The 25,425-nt window shown below is 40.5% G+C and overlaps 1 protein-coding gene across 1 annotated transcript in view; it reads right to left on the minus strand.

Annotated features, from left to right (window-relative positions):
* Positions 1–326: 326 nt before the first annotated feature.
* Positions 327–25,425, minus strand: part of RFXAP (regulatory factor X associated protein) — a 28,656-nt gene continuing 3,557 nt past the window's right edge. The window contains exons 2-4 of the mRNA XM_065677163.1: positions 7,501–8,354; positions 5,342–5,449; positions 327–1,823 (exon numbers count right to left, since the gene is read on the minus strand). Of these exons, the coding sequence (XP_065533235.1) occupies positions 1,713–1,823; positions 5,342–5,449; positions 7,501–8,354 (1,073 nt within the window). The 3' untranslated portion in view covers positions 327–1,712. The remainder of the gene's footprint in view (positions 1,824–5,341; positions 5,450–7,500; positions 8,355–25,425) is intronic.

Here is a 25,425-nt window from a genome sequence, read left to right on the forward strand (position 1 = left end):
GAAGGAGGCAACCTTGAGCCAACAGGCAGTTATGAGCAGTAATACTGCCCTAGGACAGAAGCCCAGCTGTGGACCAGACAGACATTAGTGGGGAGACAGACCTGCAGCTGTGCAGGTTCTCAAACTGCTCAAGGAATAAAAAGAGAAATATAGTAAGAATGTACTATCACAGAGGTCAGGTTTTAAACCTGAGTGATTTTACTTAAACCTAAAACAACAGCCTTGGAATGCAAAAGTTTAATTCCACCTAGTCAGAGTTAGCCATTTTAGTATAGCAAAACAACCAACATGCAAATTTAATCGACTAAAAAAAGACAGACTTTAGGTTTGTTTTTTAAAGAAAATCAAAGATTTTACTCAAGCAGTTATTGGTCCAGAATGGTTGATACAAAGTTTTTCTTTTTTAAAGAACAACTTGCACAATGCTAAATACAATAAATCCTTACTGAACAAGTTCTATACAAACACAAAGCACAGCTTGTAAAAATTTATAAGACTAACAAATACTCCTGAAGATATATCATTTAGCAGGTTGAACTGCTGCAATATCAAAGTAGTGCTTCAGCAAGCACCTACGCCATTCAGATAACCTCTATTCAGAAATGTGGTTTAATATGAAACTTTCACTTTTGAAAACAAAAGGTGGGATTCAACACTTACATAATAGTGTTTGTAGTCTCAAACCCATCACTTGCAGAATCACCTGAATTGGCTGAAGACCTGGGAAGTCTAGCACTAGAGCTGATGAAGTACCAACTGTCTTAGCAGAACAATTTTAACTATACTTTTTTTCAGAAGAAACAGGCTACATAAAGGAAAAATAAAAATGAACAATTACATTTTAGGGTTTGGATGCACTTGCTATTCTGAGTGAAAAGCTTTAGATTTTAATTTACCACTGAAAAATGAGTGATATTCTCATCTGTAACTAAGTTATATTTCATGTATAAGAGGTTAGTCCTTGCAAAAAATTCCACAAAACAAGGTCCAACTTTCAGCTGCATACATTCCACCTAATTCTTCTGCAGTTTTTTGCCATTTACCTTTTTTGGAACTTTTAACCCCAAATTCTTTCACATGGTTTGCACAGACAATGATTTCAAACCTACTTAACTTGTACATAATGAATATATAGCAGGAGGATCACCTGATTTACACTTCTCTGAGCCAATGGATCAACTTCTGGATGGCATCTTGTCTTTGCCTTATGTCCAGCAGAATGAATTACGCACTAAAGTCTGCCGTATCCCTGAGCAATTGCTGTTAGGTCATGCCACTGGACTGGCTCAGATTCAGGACTTTATTTCACAACTTCCATAGAAAGTAATTGACTTCCTTCAATGATTGTCATCAAAGAGTGACTTGTTTAACAGTAAACCCTTCTATAGAAGAATGCTGATATAGTGGAAGACTTTGGTAGGAAAAGGGTGTACAGCTACACATTACTGATACAAACAAGTTTCTATTAAAATCCTAAACATTAAAATTAATTTTAAAAAGAAGCAAAAATAGACTCCTCCAGATTTGCTCACAAGTTTGCAGACACCCAAGCAGCTCAACAGCTGAAAAGTGCAAACAAGAGACAAGTAAAATATGTAACAGCAGCAACTTCCGCTTTCCTTTAAACATCAAGATTCTTTGTACTTCTATAAAACACGCATCCTATTCCTCCTTCAGCACCAGACTCATTTGCAGGCATTGATCTGTTCTGATTACCCGGGTGCTCCTTGAAACTGTTGCTGCCTCTGTTCCAAAGCCTGCTGACTTAACAGCTGCTGTTGTTTCTGTAGAAACTGCACTACTTCTGGGCTTCTGAGTAGGGACTGCAAGAAAGAGAAAGCAGACTTTACTTTAAAGAACATGCATTAAATAGCTACCACAGTGATTACATGATAATATTTTTTCATTAAAGTGATTTGCACATTACCTAATGGTGTGGTTTAACCCCAGTAAGCCAACTAAGCTCCACACGGCCTCTTGCTCATTTGCCTCCACTGGGATGAAGCACTGCTCAGCAATAACTAAGCCATCATTGCGTCATCAACACCTTTTTCATCACAAACCCAAAACACAGCCCTGTGCAGACTACTGTGAAGAAAATGAACCGTATCCCAGCCAAAACCAGTACATCCATATAAATGGGAGTTCAAAAAAATGCTGAAGAACTACAAAGCATGCTCACAAAAAACCACCTAGGAACTGTTTCAGGACATCAGCAGGTAATCCGAAGTGGCATTAGCACACATCCCGAAAGCAAATTCAGAATGTAAAGAATACACATGATCACATAAAACAAACAAACAAAAACCAACAACAAAACAAAACCCCAGAAATGGCAAACAAGAGTAATTTTCTGACATATTGAAATAAACACTTTTCCACTGTGCTTCATTCAGTTTTGAGTTCTACATTTCCCACTGCAGATAGCTCAAAATAAATAAATACTGTAATTCTACAGCAAATCTCATGTGTCTCTCAGAGCTCAAGCATCTGGATGATGCTCTTAGTCACATGGTTTAGTTCTAGGTAGTCCTGCAAGAGGAGTTACCATCACAGGTCTCTTCCAACTTGACATACTCTAACATTCAGTGTTCACTGGGCATTCAGTAATTCCTCAACATTTCAAAACATCAGCCATGAGGAATGAGTTAAAAAAATCCCTCTGCCTTCAGTCAAAAGACAACTGTATCTAAAACTATTTGCATCTGGCTCCTAGCCTGAACAGTTACAATCTGTGATCCTGCTGTAGCTGTTCACTCTCATTCCTGCATGGTGGTGATTCAAAGAAATCACTTCACGGTACGCACTGTAAAGCACAGACCTTTATTGGCGCCGGGAGCATGTGGGGGTTCAAACCTCCATAAACATCTTCAATGCACAGTAAATTTCAGGATTTTTTTTTTTATACTTCACATTCTCATCTTGATATAACTTTATCTAAAGCACCCAGACATACAATTCGGTAAGTCATAATATAACTGTAGTTCTCTTAACCTACTGCACACTTGGTTTAGGGCTACAATGACAGTCTATTGGTTACCTCTTAGCTTTCAAAAACTAATACCTTCGAGCTATGTGCTTAGTTCTTTGTTCAAATTGTTATCATATCTTACCATTAAGGATGTCCCTGCTTAGAAGCAATTTACAGAAGCAGATGCAAGCCATCTAGTCTTAAATTCTAACGCATTATCATGCCTCACCACAAGGGCAGGTTCCCACTCTCAGACGGGCCCCCTGTTCAGCAAGCAGTCATGTTTAGGTGCTAGGTCATACTCATGCTAAAAAGTAAAGTTATTTCAGCAGAAGCCTAATGACTTGGTCTCAATGGCAGCACAAGTGTTTGCAAGGCCAAAGAGCAAACCAGGTTGGTAACGGATCCTTCCAAAATTTAATGGAGAAAAAAAGGTTAGTTTTCATCTGAATTAATGCCCTATACTGCTTACTCGTTATGCATGGTCACTTCCGCAACGCAACAAAGACATACTGCAACTCTAATCCGGACTGACATTCAAAAAGACCATCAGCTTCCCAGGGTCTAGAACTTTATTGCTAGTAGAAGCAATTCTTCTGAGATTATCACTGAAGACAACCATTCTGCATACAACTCATACCTACAGCAGCACTGGACAGACAAGATCAGCAAATCAGCCATTGAAAGCAGTATCTAACAACAAACAAGCTCACTGACCAGAAGCGCAGCCACGTTTTCCTTACTGTACGTTTGCTTTACCAAGTCCCTTCTTTATCTGGTGCAGTTTAGTGACATTAAGGTGCTTCAGGCACTTCCATCCACAACTTGCTGCCTCTCAGCCCCCTGCCTCCGCTTTCTGCATCTTTATCCAGTGCAAGCTGCACATCCAGGCAGGCGCAGACCACCACAAAAGCCTCTCCTCACAGAGATTAACCACATGCAAGACACTTATGAGCAAGCACAAAGGACTTGGCACTTCTAAGTGATAAACGTGCAGGCAGCTGCCAGTGACATGCAGTAACTTTCTTGTGCAAGGATGCAAAATATGGAACAGCCTCGGATGCAACAGACTGTGAGAGATCTTTCTAGGCCACCATGTAACCCTTAGGCATTGTGCTGTGTAGAGATGCGCAAAACACGGAAGAAATTCTGGAAGAAATAATGCTGAATGAGAGAAACTAAAACAAAGCAGAAAGAAAAACAAGAACCAGATCAAGGAGAATCTGAACCTCGCTTTACCAGAATACTGCAAGGAAACTTCAGTTTTTAAAAAGCCTTCACGTAATTTGTGCAAAAGCTCTCAACATCTATGTAAAGAGCTTCTGCATGATATATTTCTAGAAAATAAATAATGTTTCATTAATAAAATATCTTTCAAATTTAATTAAAAGCCGCATGCATAGAAACAGACAGGAAAGGGGACAACAATTCAGTAAGAGAGGCATGAAAAACACCGCGTGAAAAATAAATTCCATAGTTTGTTGTATTCTTCCTGTACAAACTGAAGAGCTACAGATACTCCTCTGAGCTTTAGACATAATCATTAAACACGTGCTATTATTGAGAAATAATAATTAAAAAAACCTACATAGCTGTATACTTAAGACTGACCCAGTTACTTTAAAGACTTTTTAAATTTCTGAACAAACACTACAGCACTTTAATGAGGCTTGTTAAACTGGTTAGCAGAGCTAACAGAGAGAATACAATCAGTCCTGTTGGCTTTTGGAGAAAGGAGGCTGGAAAAAAAAGGCACAGGAAGTTGTAATGAAGCCGCCAAAGGAACACTAACTACTGACTTATTTCCCTTCATAGGGCTTAATTCTTCAAATATACTCAAAAGAACAGCAAAAGTGTTTGACGACTTACAACACACACCATTCATGCAGTCTGCAAATATTGCAAGTCATACTGCTAGCATACACAGTTTGCTTTATCAACAAACATATATGTAATTTTAAGTGTGATATGATACAACTTTTAAAACACATTAGAGTAATTAAAGCTTGCATCGGACCTAAAGCCCATGCACTGTGGAGCCTTACAGAAAAGCTGGTTCAACAAGTTAAGAACATCTGTTACACTATAAGCACTGTTTACCCTAAAGAAATAACTACATCTCTTTAGTACTACCAAAAAACTCAACTTCAGTTAACATGGCAGCAATCATTAAATTTAGTCATCTTAGTATTTTTTACACAGACGCTGAGACACACACAGCTGCTCTGCAGTGTATTTCAAATTTCGAAATATGCACATGTAGTGTAGGATCATTAAACTAATTTATATCTTTACAAGAGTGACAGTTAAACGTTGTTACACTGTCTTCGCTTAATTTCAGTTCAAAACCGCTATGAAAACAAAACTTACCAGTCTCTTTTTATTCAATACTTGTTCTAAAAGAGTAGGTCTTGCTGGGCGATCGCCAATGGATCCTGTTCTCTGTTTTGTAACAGAAATGGAACCTTCAACACTATCCTGCACGTGAAAGAAAAAAAAAGAGAATTGACACTATAAACCCTGATATAATGCTACATTTACTTTTCACCACAGAAAGTCCCAAGAGTAAATAATGTTTGCTTCATTAATTTACAGAGGAAAACAGCAGAAAAAGAATGGAACTGGATCTATTCAAGAATTAGCATCTTCTTTCACTATTTCATCAGTAACAGTGAAGCAATTCAGCTGAGTTAGCCTTCTAAACTGCACAACTAACCAGGTTACCATGGCTGGTTAATGGTTTGAATTTACTTGACTACATTTCTTAAAAATGAAGTCATTCACAACATCTCAATCTCAAGGAAGTGAATTATATGTATCACATACAATAGGGTAGGAATGACAATAATACTTTTAATAGCAAAACTAAATGATTCACCCACATCTTGAACATTGTGTGCAGTTTCTGTTTTGTCCTCTAAAAGAGAAGTAGCTACTAGAAGTAGAGAAGGTTCACAAAACAGTAACAAGGATGATAAAAGTAATAACTTTTTACTTGGAAACAAGCACACTACAACTTTTCACTACAGATAAGAAACAACTTAAAAGGCAAGTCTACCAAGTAAGTGTCACAAACTGAACAGGAATTAGTTGTTTACTGTATTTTCTAATGTAAATGCCAACTGGCAAATTAGGTTAGCAGCCAGGTTCAAAATCAGTGAACAGGTCTTTCAAACCAGGCAGCAGACCTGAAGAAACTATCAGAATGTAATGGATGCTGAGAGTCTACAAAGGTTCAACAGTAAGTCTGAAAAAGTATACCGGACAGCCATTGCCCGGAGTTACAAAATACATTAGAAAGCCCACAGCTGTATCAGCAAGTCCTCTGAGCTGAAAGAAGCAGAGAAAATATTCCCCAGCAGCATCACCTGCACTTGCCTTTTCCTTGTACACCTGCTTGATGACAGCTTTTACAGGCAGACAAAAAAGATTCTTTGGCATGACACCCAGTATGGTAACTATTATATTTACATGAAACAAACAAACCAATCAACCAACCAACAAACAAACAAAACAGAAAAAGGTGAAATTTTTTTGATTGCTAGTTTGCAGTTGTATCAGTTATCAGACACATCACTCCATAGAGAGCTGTGCTGACAAAAAAGGGCTGTGTTTAGCAGCAGTGTCAGGCATGATTTTTTAATTCTAATAGTAACCACTACTTTACACTTGCCCCTTCGAGTACAAACTAACCAGCACCTTCAAAATAAAACCATTTCCCACTTTTTAGTTATCTAAATACAAAATCTTAAATGCTAACTTAGTCCAAGTGACCATCAAAAACTGTTTTATCCCATCTGAGTCCCGAACTATAGGAAAAAGATCTAAAAAGTTAAAGGCTAGCATCAGCTCTCCCACTGACAATATTTCCCCATGTAAGTAATATACCTAAGCTTATCAAAGTAAGTATGACCTACCAGCGGACTAAATACTTAAATGCCATTTTATACATATGTATGTAAATCAACAAGTATCTTGAAGAACCTGCACAACTGAATTTTACACACAACATAATCTAATACCAAAAGGCCATTTTGAATATAAACCCCCATCTTTCAGTACCAACTGGGCAAGATGACTGACATCTCTCTTAGATCTATACTTTCATCTCCCATTTAGTGAAATAAACACACACTGCACAGCAAAGCATCTTTCGGCAAGATCTTCTTTCCTGGAATCTTCTTGTCTAGTTGCAAGTTGCTGCAGTTTGTATCAGGTAAGAGAAAAGAACCAGTGTTGGATAAATAGGAGCGAGCTCTAGGACTTCACTACATTTCTTTCCTTTCCTCTGAACGGGAAGGTCCCATTTCAGGCTGCCCAAAGAAGTGGTAAATGCCCCATGCCTGGCAGTGTTCAAGGCCAACTTGGACAGAGTTAGGGTCTAGTAGAAGGTGTCCCTGCCCATGGGAGGGGGTTGGAACTGGAAGAGCTTTAAGATCCTTTCCAACCTAAACCGATCTGTGATTCTATGACTCCGCTCAACGGAAACCGGTTTTCCAAGGGGAAGCCCCACGCCGCCGGTGCCTCACCTCGGCCCGCGGGCCGGTCCCCGCGGCGGCCGCCCCGCCGCCCCCCAGGGCCTGGTCGCTCTTCTTCCGTTTGTATTTGTCCTTGTAGATCTTGTTGCGGTGGCGCTTGCACATCCAGGGCTTGCGCTGCTTCACCACCTGCGTGGTGGTCTCGCTGCAGCCTTGGTAGGTGCAGCTCTTGCAGCCGCTGCCCCCCACCGCTGCCGACGCCGTTTCGCCGCTCGAAGCCGCCGCCGCCGCTGCCGTCGCCTCCTCCTCCTCCAGCTCCTCTGGGCTGGCCGTGCTCTCGCCGCCCACCGCCTCGGCCTCCTCCCCGGCCTCGGCCTCGGCCTCGGCCTCGCCTTCGCCGGGCACCCCCAGCTCGTAGAATAACATGAGGCCGCCGCTACTGGAGGGCGGCAGCGAAGGGTCGGCGACCGGGAGCGGCAGCACCCCCCCCGCCGCTGCCTCCTCCTCGCCGCCGCACGGCTGCATCACGAGCAGCGCCAGCTGCGGCGGCGAGGAGGAGGAAGAGGAGGCGGCGGAGGAGGGCGCGCCGCCGGGACCGACCCGCAGGGCGCCGATCACTCCGGCCCGCTCCGCGCACCGCGTCCCGTCGCGCACGCTCCGCACGCTGACGCCACCAAGGCGCGCCCGCCGCGCATGCGCGGGCCCGCCCACCGCGCGCGCGCTCCATCCCGCCGGCAACACGGCGTGGCCAGCGCGCCTGCGTGGTCTGAGTGTGCCTTTGCTCGGGGCGCGGGTGGCGTGCTTGGGTGCTCGTCGGCGGTGATGGAGCCGTGAGTGGCGGTGGAGCCTGCTCTGGGGCTTGGTTCTGGCGCCGTGTGTGCACCAGCGGTACAAAGCCCTCGTGTCTGGCCAAGTGCAGAGAACCCCCTGGGGCTGTGTCACAGCCACTGGTGTGTTTTAACTCAGCCAGCTGCTCATGCCGCTGTCCCGCTGCAGCCCCGTCATGGCTGTGCTAACCCAGCTGTTGGTCTGCTCAAGTGCCGTCTCTGGGCTGTGCATATTCCCTCTGCGCAGGCTGCATCTCTCCAGCCACTGTCAGCTGCACAGTGGGGACACGGGTGCAGTTTGGCTTCCTCTCACGCTCTTTTATTGCTTTAAGCTGATACCAAGGGAATAAAGGGTTAACATTGTGCCTGCTTGCTTAAGCAGTCATTGTGCTTAGTGAAGCAGAACCGTAGGACTCAAAGTTGCTGGAATGGTGAAGCACAATTGTAGGAGTTGCAGCTGCTAGGCAGAATTGTAGTAGATAAGATTCATAACTTAATAGTAACAAAAAATAACCAGAGTAACAAAATTTGCAAACTTGACAAGTTTCTGCTGTAAGATACATAAAACCGGCTTGTACCGAACCTGAGGTTTGCACAGGAGCCGAAACCCTATTGAGTCTGTGTGAAAACAAGAGGTTACTCGCAGTGATGAAGAGGAGCTACAGGCCTTCATCCTCAAGACCCCCTAACGACCACCACCAGGAGGTACTGCCCGAGTGCATCAATGGAACGAATACCACAAAACTAATTATAATACTAGATGGGAATAGGTTTTGCATATGTATTAGGCGTGAAGCAATCTCATGTTTAGATAATCATTATATGTAATATAAACAAACTGAGTAGCAAAGGAAAGGTGCGCATGCCTTTGGAGGAGCAGTCCCCCATGCACCTCAGCACTGAACAAAGCATACCTACTTTACAACTTTAACAAGTTGTGGAGTCTATCCGTGTATCAAAGCCTTCTCTTGCTCTCATAGCTTGCAGCTCACTGCTCTTTGCCCTTTCTTCATTTGAGTGTCAGTTTTCTCCTTGGCTCACTTCTGCATAGTTCTTTGTATGTTTCTTCTACACTACAAGTTTCATCAGAGCAGCTAAGGCCATCTTTGCCCCATTTGTGCCATACAAATACATTATTCCTAAGTAAACCTCTTTATTCTGCAATGTAAATGAATGCTGTATCCATAATCTTAGCTATTTTTTCCCTCTTCAATGTAGTTTGGCTTTTTAATATTTTATTCCAAGAAAACATTACTTGTAATGCAACTATCATGCCTTTCTTCACTTTCTCTCCTACTTCCTCCTCCTGTGTCACAGGCACTGAATTTCCTCACTCCTGCGGAGATGTACCAGTGACCTCCATCTCCTTGATCACCCACTGCTTACCCCTATTAATTTTTCTTACCTTCTTGCTCTCTCGTGTGTTCTTGCCTTTCTCATGGCACACATCGGTTCATTCCATATTAAAGAGCGGTCCTGACCCCATTTATTCTCTGGCAGTTGACACAGCTCCCTTTTCCTGTCATTCAGGTAAATGATCATGCTGTTTACAGTTGTAGCCATTCTGTTTCACCTTTGATCATATTGTAATACAGTTCCCATTAATTTGTCAAAATACGCAATGATATGGTGTAGTCCCAGACAAATCACAGTGAACTGAGTAACTGTCCTCATTGCCTTTGACCCGCCAGGCAGCTTTAATGTGGGTAAGATGACTCCCAGATTTACTCTTCAAACTTGTATTACGGACTGTTTCGTTTCCCTCGGTGGATACTTACTTTTCCCACACCTTCTTCAGTGTCTGTTTTATCTCTGTCACAGCCTTGCTGGGATAACTTACAAAACTCTCTCTCTTTAGGACTCAGTCTTGCATCTGTGCCAGTAGTGAAACATGTAAAAATTACATGCAGCCTCATTGTTTTCGTGCCTCTTACCTCTTCAGATGTGAGCTCCTTGATGCAGACCTTGTCAGTGAATACTTGGGGGTTTTCACATTATAGTTCCATTGAAATAACTTTAATTTATTTACTAATTAATGCATATTGAAAGAATGCCTACTTAAAATTCTAAGTGCTCTTGACAAGAGATAAAATAAAAGCCAGTGCAATAATGAATCAAAAACTATAGCATTTTTCTCCAAACACTTATCCACAGTATAACTAATTAAAATTCAAATAACAAATAGGAGGCTGATACCCCTTAAATCTCCAGAAGAGTTCCCAACCACTTCTCTGAAGCTCCACTGAGACATGTAGGTTTGGCACAGGCCAGTCAGACTGGTAGACTGATGGAGTTCAAGGCTGAATGTGAATTTTTTTTCTGGAGTTAAAGTTTCCAAGCAAAAGCCCTGCGAAAACTACCTCTTTTTGAATCAGTTGGATTGTACTTCAGACACCCTGGTAACACAGATTGATCTCATTGGAGCATGTGCCTGGAAACATACTTCACCTCCTTAGTTCTCATTTTCCTCATCTGAGGAAAAAAGAATAATGAACAACCCCTTACAAAGATACTGAGGGTGTTAAGTAATTAACAGATCGATTTGATATTTAATGAGCCTATTACTGGACTGTAATGAAGTGATATCCAGCTCTTTTTACTCCAGAACCTTATCACATGCTTGCTTGAGCGCACAGAAACATAAACAGGAATTAAATTAGTGACACCTAACAAATGAGAACCTCTTAAAAAACTGCCATTGATGTTTTTTTTACCCTGCCTTGTTTGCTCAGAAAAAAAGAAACATTGTGATGAAAAAAAAAAAAATATAAATTAATCAAGCAAAAGTATTCATTTCCTTGGGCTACACTTCTGGCACCCAGCGCTTGGGAAAGAAGATCATATTTGGGAAATTTTGTCACTAGTCTCTATGTCATTGCCATCTAGCCAGGAGTAGCTGCATCTTGTTTTGCCTTCCCAGGTGCAATTAAGAGGTGATGCCAAATGTGATTATTGAAATGTAGCAAGTTCCTTTGTCTTTAGGCTGACAGCTTGTTTAAATAGATTCTGTAATTTTCTGCTGTCTCTTTCATTTGTGTGTCTGAAATAGTTCATTTTAATGTTCTAGATTTCTGTGCCAGTTCTTCATATCCAGTTCTTAATTGTCTCAGGAAACAACATATTTAAAAAAAAAAACCCAACAGATGCAGGGTAAGATTCATTGGAGGGGCTAATCTGTCCTACTTACAGACCAAGAGAGTACTAATGATTATAGCTACAGTAATACTTTCAAATTGTGAAAGTTATTTCAGCATTTTTCTATGAGTGAAGGTACAAATTCTGTTCACTCAGTGTCTGTCTACGTGTCTTTACACAGAGCTGCATTTGCCTTTATCATATGTTTTAAGAGCTCAGGCCATATTAAGAAGTTCTGTGAGAAGAGGGACTATTCATATATCCTTTGTTGTGATATCCCTAGAAAGAAAACATGCTCTAAAAGCACATTGTCTTGTAGCCTTACTGCTCTGTTATAAAATGAAAAGGTCGACTCAAGGAGAGCATTTGCATGTTTAAAGCAGCTGTGAAATCTACTTGAAAGATATAGGGGAATGAAGACTGCTGGAGGAAGCTGAGAAACAGTAATTCTTGAAGTGCATCTCTTTAGAAACACATCATTTGATGAGTGAATTAAAATGTGAATATATAGTTAAGAGAGATTTTTCTACTTTATTGTACTTCTAACTGCTTAGCAATCTCCCCATTTATTTCTCCAAAGCTCAGGGTTCAAGTCAGCTTGCACAGGGATACAGTCATGGAAAGGTTAAAAGGTCAGCAGACTCAAAAGAGGTCTCCTTTCAAAGGAAGGCCAAGTGCAGAGGCATCAGTATGCTCACTGATACGAATTTCCAGGTAATAGTGTGTGGCTGAAGCAAAGCAAATGATTTTAAGTGACTGGCTTCAGTTTGTTAAAATTTGGTTTTCAGGTAAGTATACAATAGACTGATGCCAATCTCACCAAATTTTACAAACATTCCTTTTTACACTATTCAGGTGTTTCTGTTTCTCAGTTTGCATGGTTATTTTTGTCCCATGACAACAGATAAATATGTCTGCTGAAAATAAGTCTCCCCTTTCATCATTACATTTCATTTACATTTAATTAGACATAAATGAATCAGCTTATAAATAAAACTAGCATCCGCGATGTAATAAAAACAATAAAAAATAGAGCTGAATGAAAGTGTGCAGGACAGGAGTTACAAGATGCCTTGAACCTCACATTGGACACTTATTAGCTCGTGTGCTACCAACAGATTTAATTACTAGAACACTTCTAAATCTTGGAATTGAATCTTTTTTGATGCCTTCAGTTGCTGAAGTAGACTTTACCTGGAGCCTATTTTGTTAGTCTAAGTTATTGCTATTCACAGTGAATGGGTAGGTGATTATTGCTTTTAGCACCTGAGCAGTATTGGTGTTATTCTGGATGTCCTCCCCACCATGCAGAGCATGGGTATCCCCCCATGCAGCATCCTTGAATGTGTCCTGCGATATCTCCTATTCTGTGTGAGTCATGATGTATGCCTTTGTGGTATGGAACAGTTATAATCTTGGCACAGGTCAGTATCTGCTAATTCTAATTATTACTGTTTCATAGATTGATTCCTTCTCAATCTAAATAATTCGATTCAGGCCTACTTTAAAATAACATCTCTCTCCTTATAGCCAAGAAAGCGTGAATAACAGAAGAAAATTACTAACTGTAGCAAAAGTAGGCATAGTCACTCTGCTTAATGAAGCTGTAAACATAAATAATGGGATAAATTTACAAAAATAATTAAAAAAAGTAATAGGCTGAGTTCTGGCTATAAAATATTCTTTTCCAGTAGAAATAGGCAGAGCCTTGCTTATTAAGAAAGTTAAAACTAGATGGAAGCAAAGCTCTAGATAAGGGAAGCCATCCTCTGTTGGCAGGGAAATATGTCAGATTAACTGCTCCATCTGTTGCTAATATCTGTGTCTGCCAAATACAAGCCACACATACCTGTATCTGGACATCAGCATCTTTGCCTTCGTTTCTTATAACAGCTGGTAATGTTGCTCACATTTTTTGGCCTTCGTGCTGATGTTCTTTCATGATTGAAGGGAGTCACACCTTGGGGTCACTTCTGTTGCAGAGTTACTCACACAGGTGGTATTCTGAGTAGTCTTTTCTCCCTTTAATCAAGCCGCAAATTATTTCCTGTATAGTTCTCAATAAGGAGGTTTTATGTGTCATTTCAAACAAAAGTTGGAAGTTTTACTCCTGGCATAGTTATCTGGACTGCAAAGTATCTGTTTTCTATTTTTGACTTAATTTCTCACATATAAGTGTCATCAAAGGTGTCTGGTTTTTCTAAGAGATGTATTTCTCACTTGAGAGCCTTTTTCATGGCCGAGGATGGCTCTAATCCATTAGCAGGAATTTCTTTCTTGAACTAGACCTATTTTTGCACACTTTTCTATCATTTCCTCAAAGCCATGAAATAGCAACTTTGCCAATTCTCTGCACAGTCATGGGGGTTTTTATGTTTTGGTTTTCAATATGAAGTTGGGGATTTTTGTTTTGATTTGTTCTGTTTAAGCCACCATTATCTAGAAAGTAAGAGAATCACAATCCCTTTGTCTTCTTTCAAGGCCAGGCTGAATGGGGCTTTGAGCAACCTGATCTAAGTAGAAGGTGTCCCTGCCTGTGTCAGGGGGTTGGAACAAGATGACCTTTAAGGTCCCTTCCAACCCAAAACATTCTATGATTCTGTGATTTGTACTGCAGTGATGGATTGAGCACCCATTCTTGGAGAAGGAGAAAGGCATAGAATGTTCCTGACAGAAGAAAGTCACAAGAAAACCCTGGTTTATGAAATTGCATCTTAATAATTGTCAGTAAGATTTGTAGGCTACTCATTACATGCTTTGCTAGCCCACCCTTCACGTTTACAGAAAGTGAGAGAAAAAGCAATCTTTTTACAATATTTTTGTATTCTGCTCAATAACTTATTCCTGTTCTTTTTGAGCAGCTTAGCAAATACAGGTACAAAGGGAATTCATGTATATAGGGGTTTCAGTATGATCAGATTCAGACTGTCAGAGATCAAAAGAGACATTTTTGAAGGGAAGAGGGGAAGGAATTAGCACTCTGCAGGACTGAAGCATGGCTTAATAGTCAGAATACAATGGATCTGCGCCTAAGAATATATTTCTTCTTTCTCAGACTGATGTTACAAGACTTGTATATTTAGGAACAGGAATTACATTTTCTAGATAAGTATGCTGTCTTTGTACTGTGTGCATACATCTATTCTCTGCCTTTCATCTTGACAACCAAGAACATGGCTAATTTGGACCTGAATGCCTGCCTGCAAGAATCCAGGATTAACAGCCCGCTGGAAAGTCCTTGGGGACCCACCTGTTTTCAGAGCCGTTGTATTCAAGCTGGATGTTTAAACAGTTTAATTCTGGAGGAGTCAGGAGCCAGACTTCCAGCTGGATAAAACTGGTTCCAAATACAGGAATCTGAGACCAGCCCTCAGCTTAAAAGGAAGTCATTAAAGGGTCATCAGAGCACTGCTTGGTTATTTGCTTTTATCTTTTAATTCTAATTGCCTTTATTCTGTCAGAGATCTAGGGCCGGCTCCTTGGTTAGTTACTAGATGCCCTGGGACTGCTGCTTCACAAGAAACATTTTTCTCAAACATTTAGTTTATTGGTCCTCTCATGCAATCTCACTTCAAGCATTCGTATTGGTTTATGGCCTTTTTACCAGATTGGCATTGCAGCTACATACACCTGATGCAAGTATGTCTGGAGGCATTAGGGATTTTGTTGTACTTCAGCATCAAAAGCCATTTCTAGGCAAAAGAACTTGATGTATTTTTTTCAGAGGCTTTTTGTGAACCCAAAGTCCCTGTAGTCTGCCAACACATTTTGTTGAGGCACATGTGTTTCTGCATAATTCTTCTCCATTCCAGCCAGAAGGATAATGTTGTGATTCACAGGCTGAACTTCTCCCAGTTGGGATTAATGGCTTGTACTATTCAGTAGACACTCAGACTCTGTCCAGATCTGGGCAGAGCAGCTGTTGGCATACATAAATCTAGAAGTTAATTTGGTCACTGCAGACTTAATGGCTATGCTGAATAACTCTACTGGTTGCATATTCTGGTACAGGAAAATCAGTGAAGATGATGTTGCTTTGTACATTGGAGACAATCAGCTTCATCATTTTTTCCAGGGAGAAGCAGATATTCAGGGAACTTTCTGAAGGAGTTACTGTGTTACTTAAAATCGTAGCACTCAAAGGACAGCACCTCCTTGATGAAGGATAGCACAGTGTTCCCCCTTGAACAGTGACATCCTGACTGCCTCACATTTTCAGTACCTCTTTTCAGCGCAGGAAAGTCAAGCTGTTTGGACTGCAGTGGTGGCTTGCTGTGTAAGGTGTTTTATGAGTTGACAATAGGTAGTAAATATTATGAAAGGTATGGAGCAAGTGACTTTCATAAAGGTAGTATTCTACAGCTCCCAAAGGCATAGGTACTGTCCTAGAGGAGAAAATGAGTTGTGGAGTCTACAAGTCTACCTTACAATGTAGTGGGATAGCATGGATAACTATATGGGAAACATGGGAGAAGTGCTGAGGGGTCCTGGCATATTAAATGTTGAGGAAATTAAGGACAAATCCTTCCTAAGGACTTTATATGTATAATTACAAAGTTTATTTAATGTTCTAAATACATGACATCTTGTAAGATTAATGAATTGTAACATTCAACATCCATTTTTGTACTGTTTTGTGAGCAGTCTTATAAGGGTCTGCACCACATAGACTCTACTGATCATTTGCTGGATTGTGTTTGGAAGGGAAAAATGTGCCACCTAGATTTTTCTGCCTTCCACTTTCAGTTTTCTAGACCATTTTGTCCATCCTGTATTGAGTTGGGCATTAAAATTGTTGAAAGCAGAGTAACAAGCTCAGAATGCTCTTTGAACATGCTCAAACCATTGAGGAATTTTGTTTAGCTCCCCATATATTAACATAAGGATAATTATGACTTACTCTGTCTTCAACAGGATAGTTTGTATTAAAAAATTCTCACTAATTCTAAATGTTCCTCCATATAGCTGCTGTTGTACAATGCTGCGAAATAAAGAAAGTGGTTCTACTGGTATTATTTTCTATTGCAAATTATTCTTCACACAGGAGTTTTGGTGAAGACAGTTTTATTCCAAATAATGTGTGGAAATTGACTAAGGACCAGGTAATTCTTGTTCAGCTGCTTTTTCTCAAAGAATTTTAGGTCATGTTTAGAAACATATAAAAGTCTGAAAACTGTCCATCTGTTCCTCTTTGCTTCCCTATGGCACTGGCCATCCACCAAGAGGTGCCTCTACTCTATCCTGAAATGAGGAGGGCCAGTAGCTTCAGGCCAGTGCCTTGAGAATAAAGCTGTTTGATAGTCTTTAGGCTGAAAAGCACACATGCAGATTCTGAATTTCATTAGTGGAGGTGAAAAATGCTAATTCTGTGTTCTAGATAATCAACAACCTGGAAGTTTAGATCATTGTGTTCTTCTGAAACTGCCTGTATTAGGATTTTTAGGTGCACAAAATCTAGATGTTACTGTCTGCCCTTCTGCCCTCTCTTTCATCTATTTTAAATAGGCACTATTGGTTTGATTGCTTTTAAAACAGTATTAATAAAGTGACCCTATGTCTATATGTTTGTTTGCTATCTAATATGGAGGACTGCTAATTGCCAAATTCATCTCTGATTTAAAGCCTAAACAGCCACACTGAAATCTGTAAGAACAAAGTCAACCCTGCTAATTCCCACATAGTGATGTAAATACCACTCAAAGCAGAATTTGGACATACCAGCCTTTTATTTGTTGACAGCCTCTTCTGTGACTCAGGTCTTGCTGTCAAGGAAATCACAATGCTTTTACTTATTCAGGCAGTGCCTGGAAGATCCATCTTGCTTGTAGGAAAAAAAAGAAAAAGAAGCATTAATGCAAATATCAGTCACCACTACTGACTGCAATGATATCCCTGAAGGCTAATGATTTATTTTACTGTGTTTATCCCTCCTAGTTTGCCCGTGACCTGGATCTCATGTTGCAAGCATGTGTCAGATGTTCCCAATGACATGACCAATTGCAGCTGTATTTGGCCTGTATCCACCAGCATAAGATGTGAGCTTGTACATAATATCCTTATTTTCTTGGTAGCTTGCTGACAGGCATGACAGTCAGCACTACTTAGTGTATTAATGTAATCCATGAGAGTTGCTCTTTAACCCATGTCTAGCCTTGTTAGTGTTATCTTCTTTATTCCCACATAATAAAATGATTGTACTTAAAGTAATGGTCTTTCAAGCATGTCCTAGTCAGGCAGATCAACAAAACTTTTGATCTTTCAACAGCTTATTCTATAACAAATACATCATGCTATTGTGTTAAAAGTGTAGCACACCAAGGAGGGGCAGCTAAGACTACCAGTGTTGTGAGACTGTTAAACTTTCTAAACAATTAGAGTAATTTCCTTACATGAGAGGTGCTGCACTGTTTAATGCCAGATTACAATAAAGGAGAACTAATCACAGAGTGAAAGATAGGTGGGCCGGTAATTACAGTCATTGTGGAAAAAAGATTACCCTGAACAGTGATTATAAAAACATGTACTACACATAAACATTCACAGCATATGTATCAGAGTTAACTTTTAAACCAGAAAAAATTGTGAGCAAAATTGTGTAGCAAAAAACACAGTTGATTTAAAAGAAGAATTTCTTAGATCATAGAATCATAGAATGGTTAGGGTTGGAAGGGATCTCAAGATCATCTAGTTCCAACCCCCCTGCCATGGACAGGGACACCTCTCACGAAACCATCCAACACAAGGCTTCATCCAACCTGGCCTTGAACACCGCCAGTGATGGAGCTCTCACAACCTCCCTGGGCAACCGATTCCAGTGTCTCACCACCCTAACAGGAAAGAATTTCCTCCTTATATCCAATCTAAACTTCCCCTGTTTAAGCTTTAACCCATTACCCCTTGTCCTGTCACTACAGTCCCTGACGAAGAGTCCCTCCCCAGCATCCCTATAGGCCCCCTTCAGGTACTGGAAGGCTGCTATGAGGTCTCCACGCAGCCTTCTCTTCTCCCGGCTGAAAAGCCCCAACTTCCTCAGCCTGTCTTCATACGGGAGGTGCTCCAGTCCCCTGATCATCCTCGTGGCCCTCCTCTGGACTTGTTCCAGCAGTTCCATGTCCTTTTTATGTTGAGGACACCAGAACTGCACACAATACTCCAGGTGAGGTCTCACAAGAGCAGAGTAGAGGGGCAGGATCACCTCCTTCGACCTGCTGGTCACACTCCTTTTGATGCAGCCCAGGATACTGTTAGCTTTCTGGGCTGCGAGCGCACAGTGCCGGCTCATGTTCATTTTCTCATCGACCAGCACCCCCAAGTCCTTCTCTGCAGGGCCGCTCTGAATCTCTTCTTTGCCCGGTCTGTAGCCGTGCCTGGGATTGCTCCAACCCAGGTGTTAAAAGGACAGTTCCAATCTACAAGAAGGGATAACTCTGGCTTAGAGGCAGTCTTGGCAGAGTGGTGAAGCCACGGCAGGATTTGTGGATAAAAATTTATATGTAATGAAGAATAGGTAAGGAGCTATATACAGAAGTACATGATGTACATGAAGTACAGAAAATTTTTTAGAGAATGTGAGTATCATAGAAAAATATGAGAAACTGAAGATTATTAGAAAAGAAATTCTTCTTAGGCCCCCTACTAAATGGAGATGATAAAGTTATTAAGGGAAAAGAATAGAAGTTTAATAAATATTTTGTTAATTAATTGGAAAATATGGATTTTTTTTTCCATTGTAGGAAGAAACGGAAAGTATTCTCCAGTTCCATAGCAACTAAGGAGGATATTAAATATCTGCAAAAGAAAAAAATTATAGTCTATGGGCCTGTATAATTTATACCCAGACACCTGAGGAGCTGGCCAGGTACAGCTCTTGTCTGTTGAAATTCAGTTTTAATAAATCTTGGAACAACACAGCTGTTAATGTTTGTTAATGCTGCATCAGTATTCCAAAAATAGGGATGATGTCTCAAAGCGGTATAAAGTGGTCATCCTGATGTTAGGTCACAGATATATAAATCTTCAGTAGTGAAGACTCAAATTATAGCTATTAAAGAGTTGGATATCAAACACAGAGTAAGTGCCAATGAAGATTCTTTTTCATAGGAAATAGGCCTTTTAAAGTGAAACTGATCTTTGTTTTGGTTTTAAACTGTATTTTTTAAGATAATGTGTGTTTGAGAAAAGTACAAAATATAATTTATTTAGGCTTTGGTAAGAAATTTGGCAGTATACCCGTGCATTCTGATAAAGATCAATATTGTATATGAACAGCAAAGCAACACTGCAATAATAGTCTGGGAAGTGATTTTTTAAACAGATGCCAGTGATGAGTTGTCCACATAGTGTCATAACTGTATATGAATGCCTGTAGTGGGATTTTACATAGAGTTGTACTAATCCTGATATTTTGTAGCATTTGAATCAATGATGTGGAAGTAAATACAAAGAGCTGATGAAATTTGCAGACCATACGAAGATACATAGCATGGTAAATTAGAGTAAGGCTGTGGCTGTGTCCTAAGCACCCTCAGAAAATGTAATTTACCACAGTGAAAAGCTAAGAACATGAAATTCAGGCCAAGCTTACAGAGTGGTGAATGTTCACTGCAAGATCATGTTCTGAAAATGATTTAAAGGTCACAATATGCAAGCATCAAACATCACACCAAAAACTGCTGCTGTGATGCTCAGTAAAAATGTCACTTTCAGTACTCACAGTCAGGGACGCAATTTTCTTATAGAACACTGGTGAAACTTGATTCTGAAATACTACTAACAATTCCAGGCTTTCTGGTTTAACATAAATTTATGGAAAAATGGAATAGATGCAAAAGCCCCTTCACAACAGAGATTTAAGGAAAGTGCAGGGATGGCTTTAGAGTTAGACAGAAGTTCACTCAGAAAGAAGACTAAAACATAACACCATTTTCATAGAATCATAGAATCATAGAATAGTTAGGGTTGGAAAGGACCTCAAGATCATCTAGTTCCAACCCCCCTGCCGTGGGCAGGGACACCTCACACTAAACCATCTCACCTAAAGCTTCGTCCAGCCTGGCCTTGAACACCGCCAGGGATGGAGCATTCACAACCTCCCTGGGCAACCCATTCCACCTAATCACCACCCTAACAGGAAAGAACTTCCTCCTCATATCCAAACTAAACTTCCCCTGTTTAAGTTTTAACCCATTACCCCTTGTCCTGTCACTACAGTCCCTGACAAAGAGTCCCTCCCCAGCATCCCTATAGGCCCCCTTCAGATACTGAAAGACTGCTATGAGGTCTCCATGCAGCCTTCTCTTCTCCAGGCTGAACAGCCCCAACTTTCTCAGCCTGTCTTCATACGGGAGGTGCTCCAGTCCCCTGATCATCCTCGTGGCCCTCCTCTGGACTTGTTCCAGCAGTTCCATGTCTTTTTTATGTTGAGGGCACCAGAACTGCACACAATATTCCAGGTGAGGTCTCACGAGAGCAGAGTAGAGGGGCAGGATCACCTCCTTCGACCTGCTGGTCACACTCCTTGTGATGCAGCCCAGGATACAGTTGGCTTTCTGGGCTGCAAGAGAACACTGCCGGCACCCCCAAGTCCTTTTCCGCAGGGCTGCTCTGAATCTCTTCTTTGCCCAACCTGTAGCTGTGCCTGGGATTGTTCCGACCCAGTGTAGGACCTTGCACTTGTCATGGTTATGGTTATTTTAAGCACCCTTTTGAAGAGAAAATAATAGTAGGGGACTTAATTTAAATCTAATGAACTAGGGACAACCACAGCAAAAGCCAGTTTCTGGAAACTGAAGCCATACAGATTCAAATGGAACATTAGGCACAAATTTTTAACAGCGAAGCTGATTCTCTGGGTTAAGCTAATAAAGCAGTGGTTATTTTCCAGCTCTCTGTTTCTTGGAGTCAAGCCTAGCTAAATTGCTGGAAAATGTGTTTAGCAAAACACAGGATAGCACAATAAAAGAAGAACTGGGTGATACAGTTGTGAAATGGTCTGTGAAATACTAGGGATTCAAACTGGATGATCTAATACTCCCTTTTCATTTTAAACCCTGTAACCCACCTTCAGTTCAATTATGGGTACCATAAATTTTGCTTTTGATAGTACTCAGGTTATTAATATCAGGGATCATAGAGCTCAGCCACACTAGCTAGAATAGTTTGCAAAGCTCTTTATTGTTTAAATATACAGCAAACCAAGTCTAGTAGAAAGATGTTTTGCAGTTATTTCTTTCTCTTTTCCTGTATATCCTGGGGAAGGATCATTCCTCCTTTATGTAGGGTTGTGTCTTCCTCTCTGTGGCAAAGAGAAACTTCTTTTCCACATCTTCCCTTATTGCTTCTGAGTTGTCGCCTGTATTCACCCGCAGGAGTTTCCTTCAGCAAGACTGCTGCCTGTGTTATCCTTTCAAGAGCATTGAGAGGGGGGGAGCTGGGATTTGACAGTTGAGTATCTCCTTATGTGTGGTGACAGGCTCAATGCTTTTGTAGCAGTAATGCACTTCTGTGCAAGTGCTGGGGCCTTCTTCAGGGTTTTCAGATTTCTTCACATCGGACACCAGATTGGGAGTTTTTACCTTCTCTTGTATCAGTCTGATGGAGGAAAGCATACCTCCTGCTGCACTTCAGGTAATGATGATACTTTATGCTTCAAAAGAGGCTGAGCAAAGAAAGGCCTTGCAGCTTCATACACATGAAGCTACAATTCAATTTAATACAGTTCAATTCAATACAATTACATATTTGAAATGGTGCCCATAATGCTCCTACCTGAATGATCTTAGAAAGAGGAGGGCTTTCTTACAGACAAGTTGCCACTGCAGTGACTGTAGTCACACCGGTAGTCTGGACCATGGCAGTAAAATCAGGATGAGTGACAAGTCTTGCAGATCATATGGGAAAGTAGAAGAAACAGGCAACATTTTCTGTGTCCACCCATCTTAAGAGTTTCAGCATTGCAAGTGGGGCAACCCCATGACACTGCCAGTTCTGGCAGCCTTAACCATGGAGGGACAAAGCAGTCTCAGAGCAAAGGTCACCTTCTGAAGATTTTTATACCTCAAGTTCCATTCCCTCCTGAAAGCAGCATTTCATTTTGCTCTTTCCATGTATATACGAACAGAAAAGCTTCCGAACAGAAGGGTTTGGCTGAGGAGTTTATAGTTGGCAGGAACCAGGAAGTGTAACATATATTAACACAATTCTCTGTCCCCTACAGCCTGTCATTTCTAACTTTCAAAGCCATCCTGTGACTTCTGATCCAGATGCAAGAACTTGGACAAAAATTGTACTTCAGAAAATTCCTGACCTGAGCTTTCCCATTGGAGGTTTTGTATGAAATCTAATTATTTTCTAGTCCTCTTATCTGATAAAGAAATGAATACATTCCAAAATTAAAGATTGAAAGCTTCTAGTTTGAGGAAAACTTTCTACTGATCTAGCTGTGAATATTTGAGGTTATTTGTAGAAAAGACACCTGTACTTCAGAGAGAAGAGGGAGGGGATGAGAAGGGAAGGGTGAAGTATGAGCCATCAAGAAGAATTTCTTGAAAAGAAAAGGTGTTAAATTCTCACTTCCCATTCTCATGTGGGTGAGGTATATTTTACCTACTGGATCATGTTCTGTCTGGTACTCACACAGAAATGCTTGTGGCACAGAGACTGTCACTGTCATTTGCCTTGCCACACCTACCAAGAGTCCCAGAATCATCAACTGGCATTGCCAAGAATCATCTTCAGAAAAAGACATAAGCTAAAATTATCTAAATAAGCTAAACCCAAAGATGTACAGCCGGAAAGCTGCTTGTTAAATGCCTGAAGGCAAAAAACCTGTCTCAAAAATCAACCTTTCTCACCCCTCTCAAAACAAAGTAATAAAAGGCTCAATTAGAAAAATGGAAATGTGAAAATAACAAGGGACCGTTTCTCTCCTTCTCCTCCTGAGTATGCTTCTTTCAGAGATTGGGGGTCGGAAAGTAAGCTACAGTGCAGTAAAGAAGGAAGGCCATGCACAGCCCTGTGTGACCAGAGACACCACCAATCCTGATTTCATTCAATAGGATTAGTTTCCTTTCTTTCCCACCTCATTCTTGCAAGGTTTAGAGTGCTGTTACTTAAATAACAAACTCTCAGCTTGATCTGAAATGAACTCCTTGATTCAAAGATAAGGGAGTTAGGTTTGTCTTCAGACAATTCCATGAGATTCTGCAGTATTTATATGGAAATGTTCCCAATTTCTTCAGAAAAGGTGATTTTAAAACTGTGTGCTGCAGGATCCTTTTGCATCCATGATAGATTAGTTTAGAGAGCCTAGATGTAGAATGATATGTGATTAAGTGGATATATTGTTAAACCTTATTTTTTTCCATTTTCTCCACAACAGATCTGTTCTGTAGATGAGGCACAGGAATTTGAAGTTTTCCTTTCAGCTTCAGCATCTCTGAATAACTTTACTAAATCAAGTTTAAAATGGTACTGGCAATGTTATGGATTACCCATACCTAGTTCTAAATTAGTCCTCTCCCCTTCGTCTTCTTTTTTTTTTTTTTTTTACTGGTCATTCTCAAAAGACACATTTATCTCTTTTATCTCTTTATCTTGTTTATAACTTCTCTTTCACAGTTTTCTTATGTGTGCTATAAAAATTCTCATAATTTCTTTCGAAAGCTGGTAACACGACCAGGGCAGTTCTGGTTTTGCTCTCATTCAGTTGATGCTAATCTGCCTGTGTTCATACTCATTTTCTTGTTTTCCTGATTAAAATTCTGCCTGTCATGACTAAAATTCAAACCCTAATTACCTGTCTAAGCCGTGAAAACTCTGGGAAGAAACCTCCTCACAGGCCTGTCCTCCTCCAAATGGTGCCATATATTTGTGTTGAGTCCAAACAAATCTGTATGGAAAACACTGAGCTAAGAGAATTGCTTTAGTACTCAAAGGCCTTTTGCTGAATCAAAATTAGATCAGTCTTGATCTTTGTAATTATAAAATGTGGAAGTAGTTTGTCCCAAATGAAAATCTGGAATTGCAGGAGGAGCCTTCTAGGCTGGTAGCTAACAGTGGCAGGAAGCGGTCCCCTCACACATTCCAGCTTCCATGCCAGGTAAAAGCTCCTTAGGAGGCTGGCCCCTTCTGAGAACTATAAAGTCTTAATCTAGATTGTATGGCCCAGTAAATTATGAAATACTTCTCAAATTCTGGCCCTTGGAAGTGTCATAGCCCCTCCAAAGAGCAATAAATGCTGGCAAGAAAAGCATGAGACTGATCAAAGCATTATTTTTAATAAAAGCTCTCATTTAAAACATTTCTTTAGGGTTCTTTAGGATAGTCAGCATTCTTTCTACGAGTTATGATCATATGTGTGACTTCTTTGCAGCTTGATATATCTTTGCTGCTCTTGCATTTGGCATGCCAGTATCAGTTCAGTTCATACCTTATTGGTGCTAAGGGATAATCTAGGCTATTTCCTTGTTACTTCTCTAATATTTTAATAAATTATTGATTGTTATGTTTTTTGTTAAGCAACAAAGCAAGTAGTGTATTAAAAATTATTAGGAAAGCAACAGCAAACTAAACAGAAAATAATATGCACAGTGTGTCTCTTGTAGGTGCTCAGTACAGTTCTAGTTCTTCTGTCTCAAGGGTAATAGCAATACTGGAAAAAATACAGACATGAGTGATAAGGACAATCAAAGATATGGAGCTCTGGAACTATGCTAAAGAATAAATAGGTGAGTAGACTGACAGATAACTGGGAGGGTAGAAAGGTCTAGGAAAATGAGTGGCTAGAAAAGACAATTATAAATTGTTGTTAGAAGCTGTCTCATCCAGTAGAAAAGCAAGAGAACTTCAAATGAAACTAGCTGATGACTAGATAAAAGCAAACACAAGAGGTGACTTTTCATACAGTATTCAGCCAAGCTGTGGAAATTTTCACTGCAGAAAGTTATGGATGCTACAGGCTTACATAATTCAAAAGGTGACTGAACAAATCCATAAAAGAAAACTTCAACTAATG

This window comes from Lathamus discolor, chromosome 4, assembly GCF_037157495.1.
Source record: "Lathamus discolor isolate bLatDis1 chromosome 4, bLatDis1.hap1, whole genome shotgun sequence".
Lineage (NCBI taxonomy): Eukaryota > Metazoa > Chordata > Aves > Psittaciformes > Psittacidae > Lathamus > Lathamus discolor.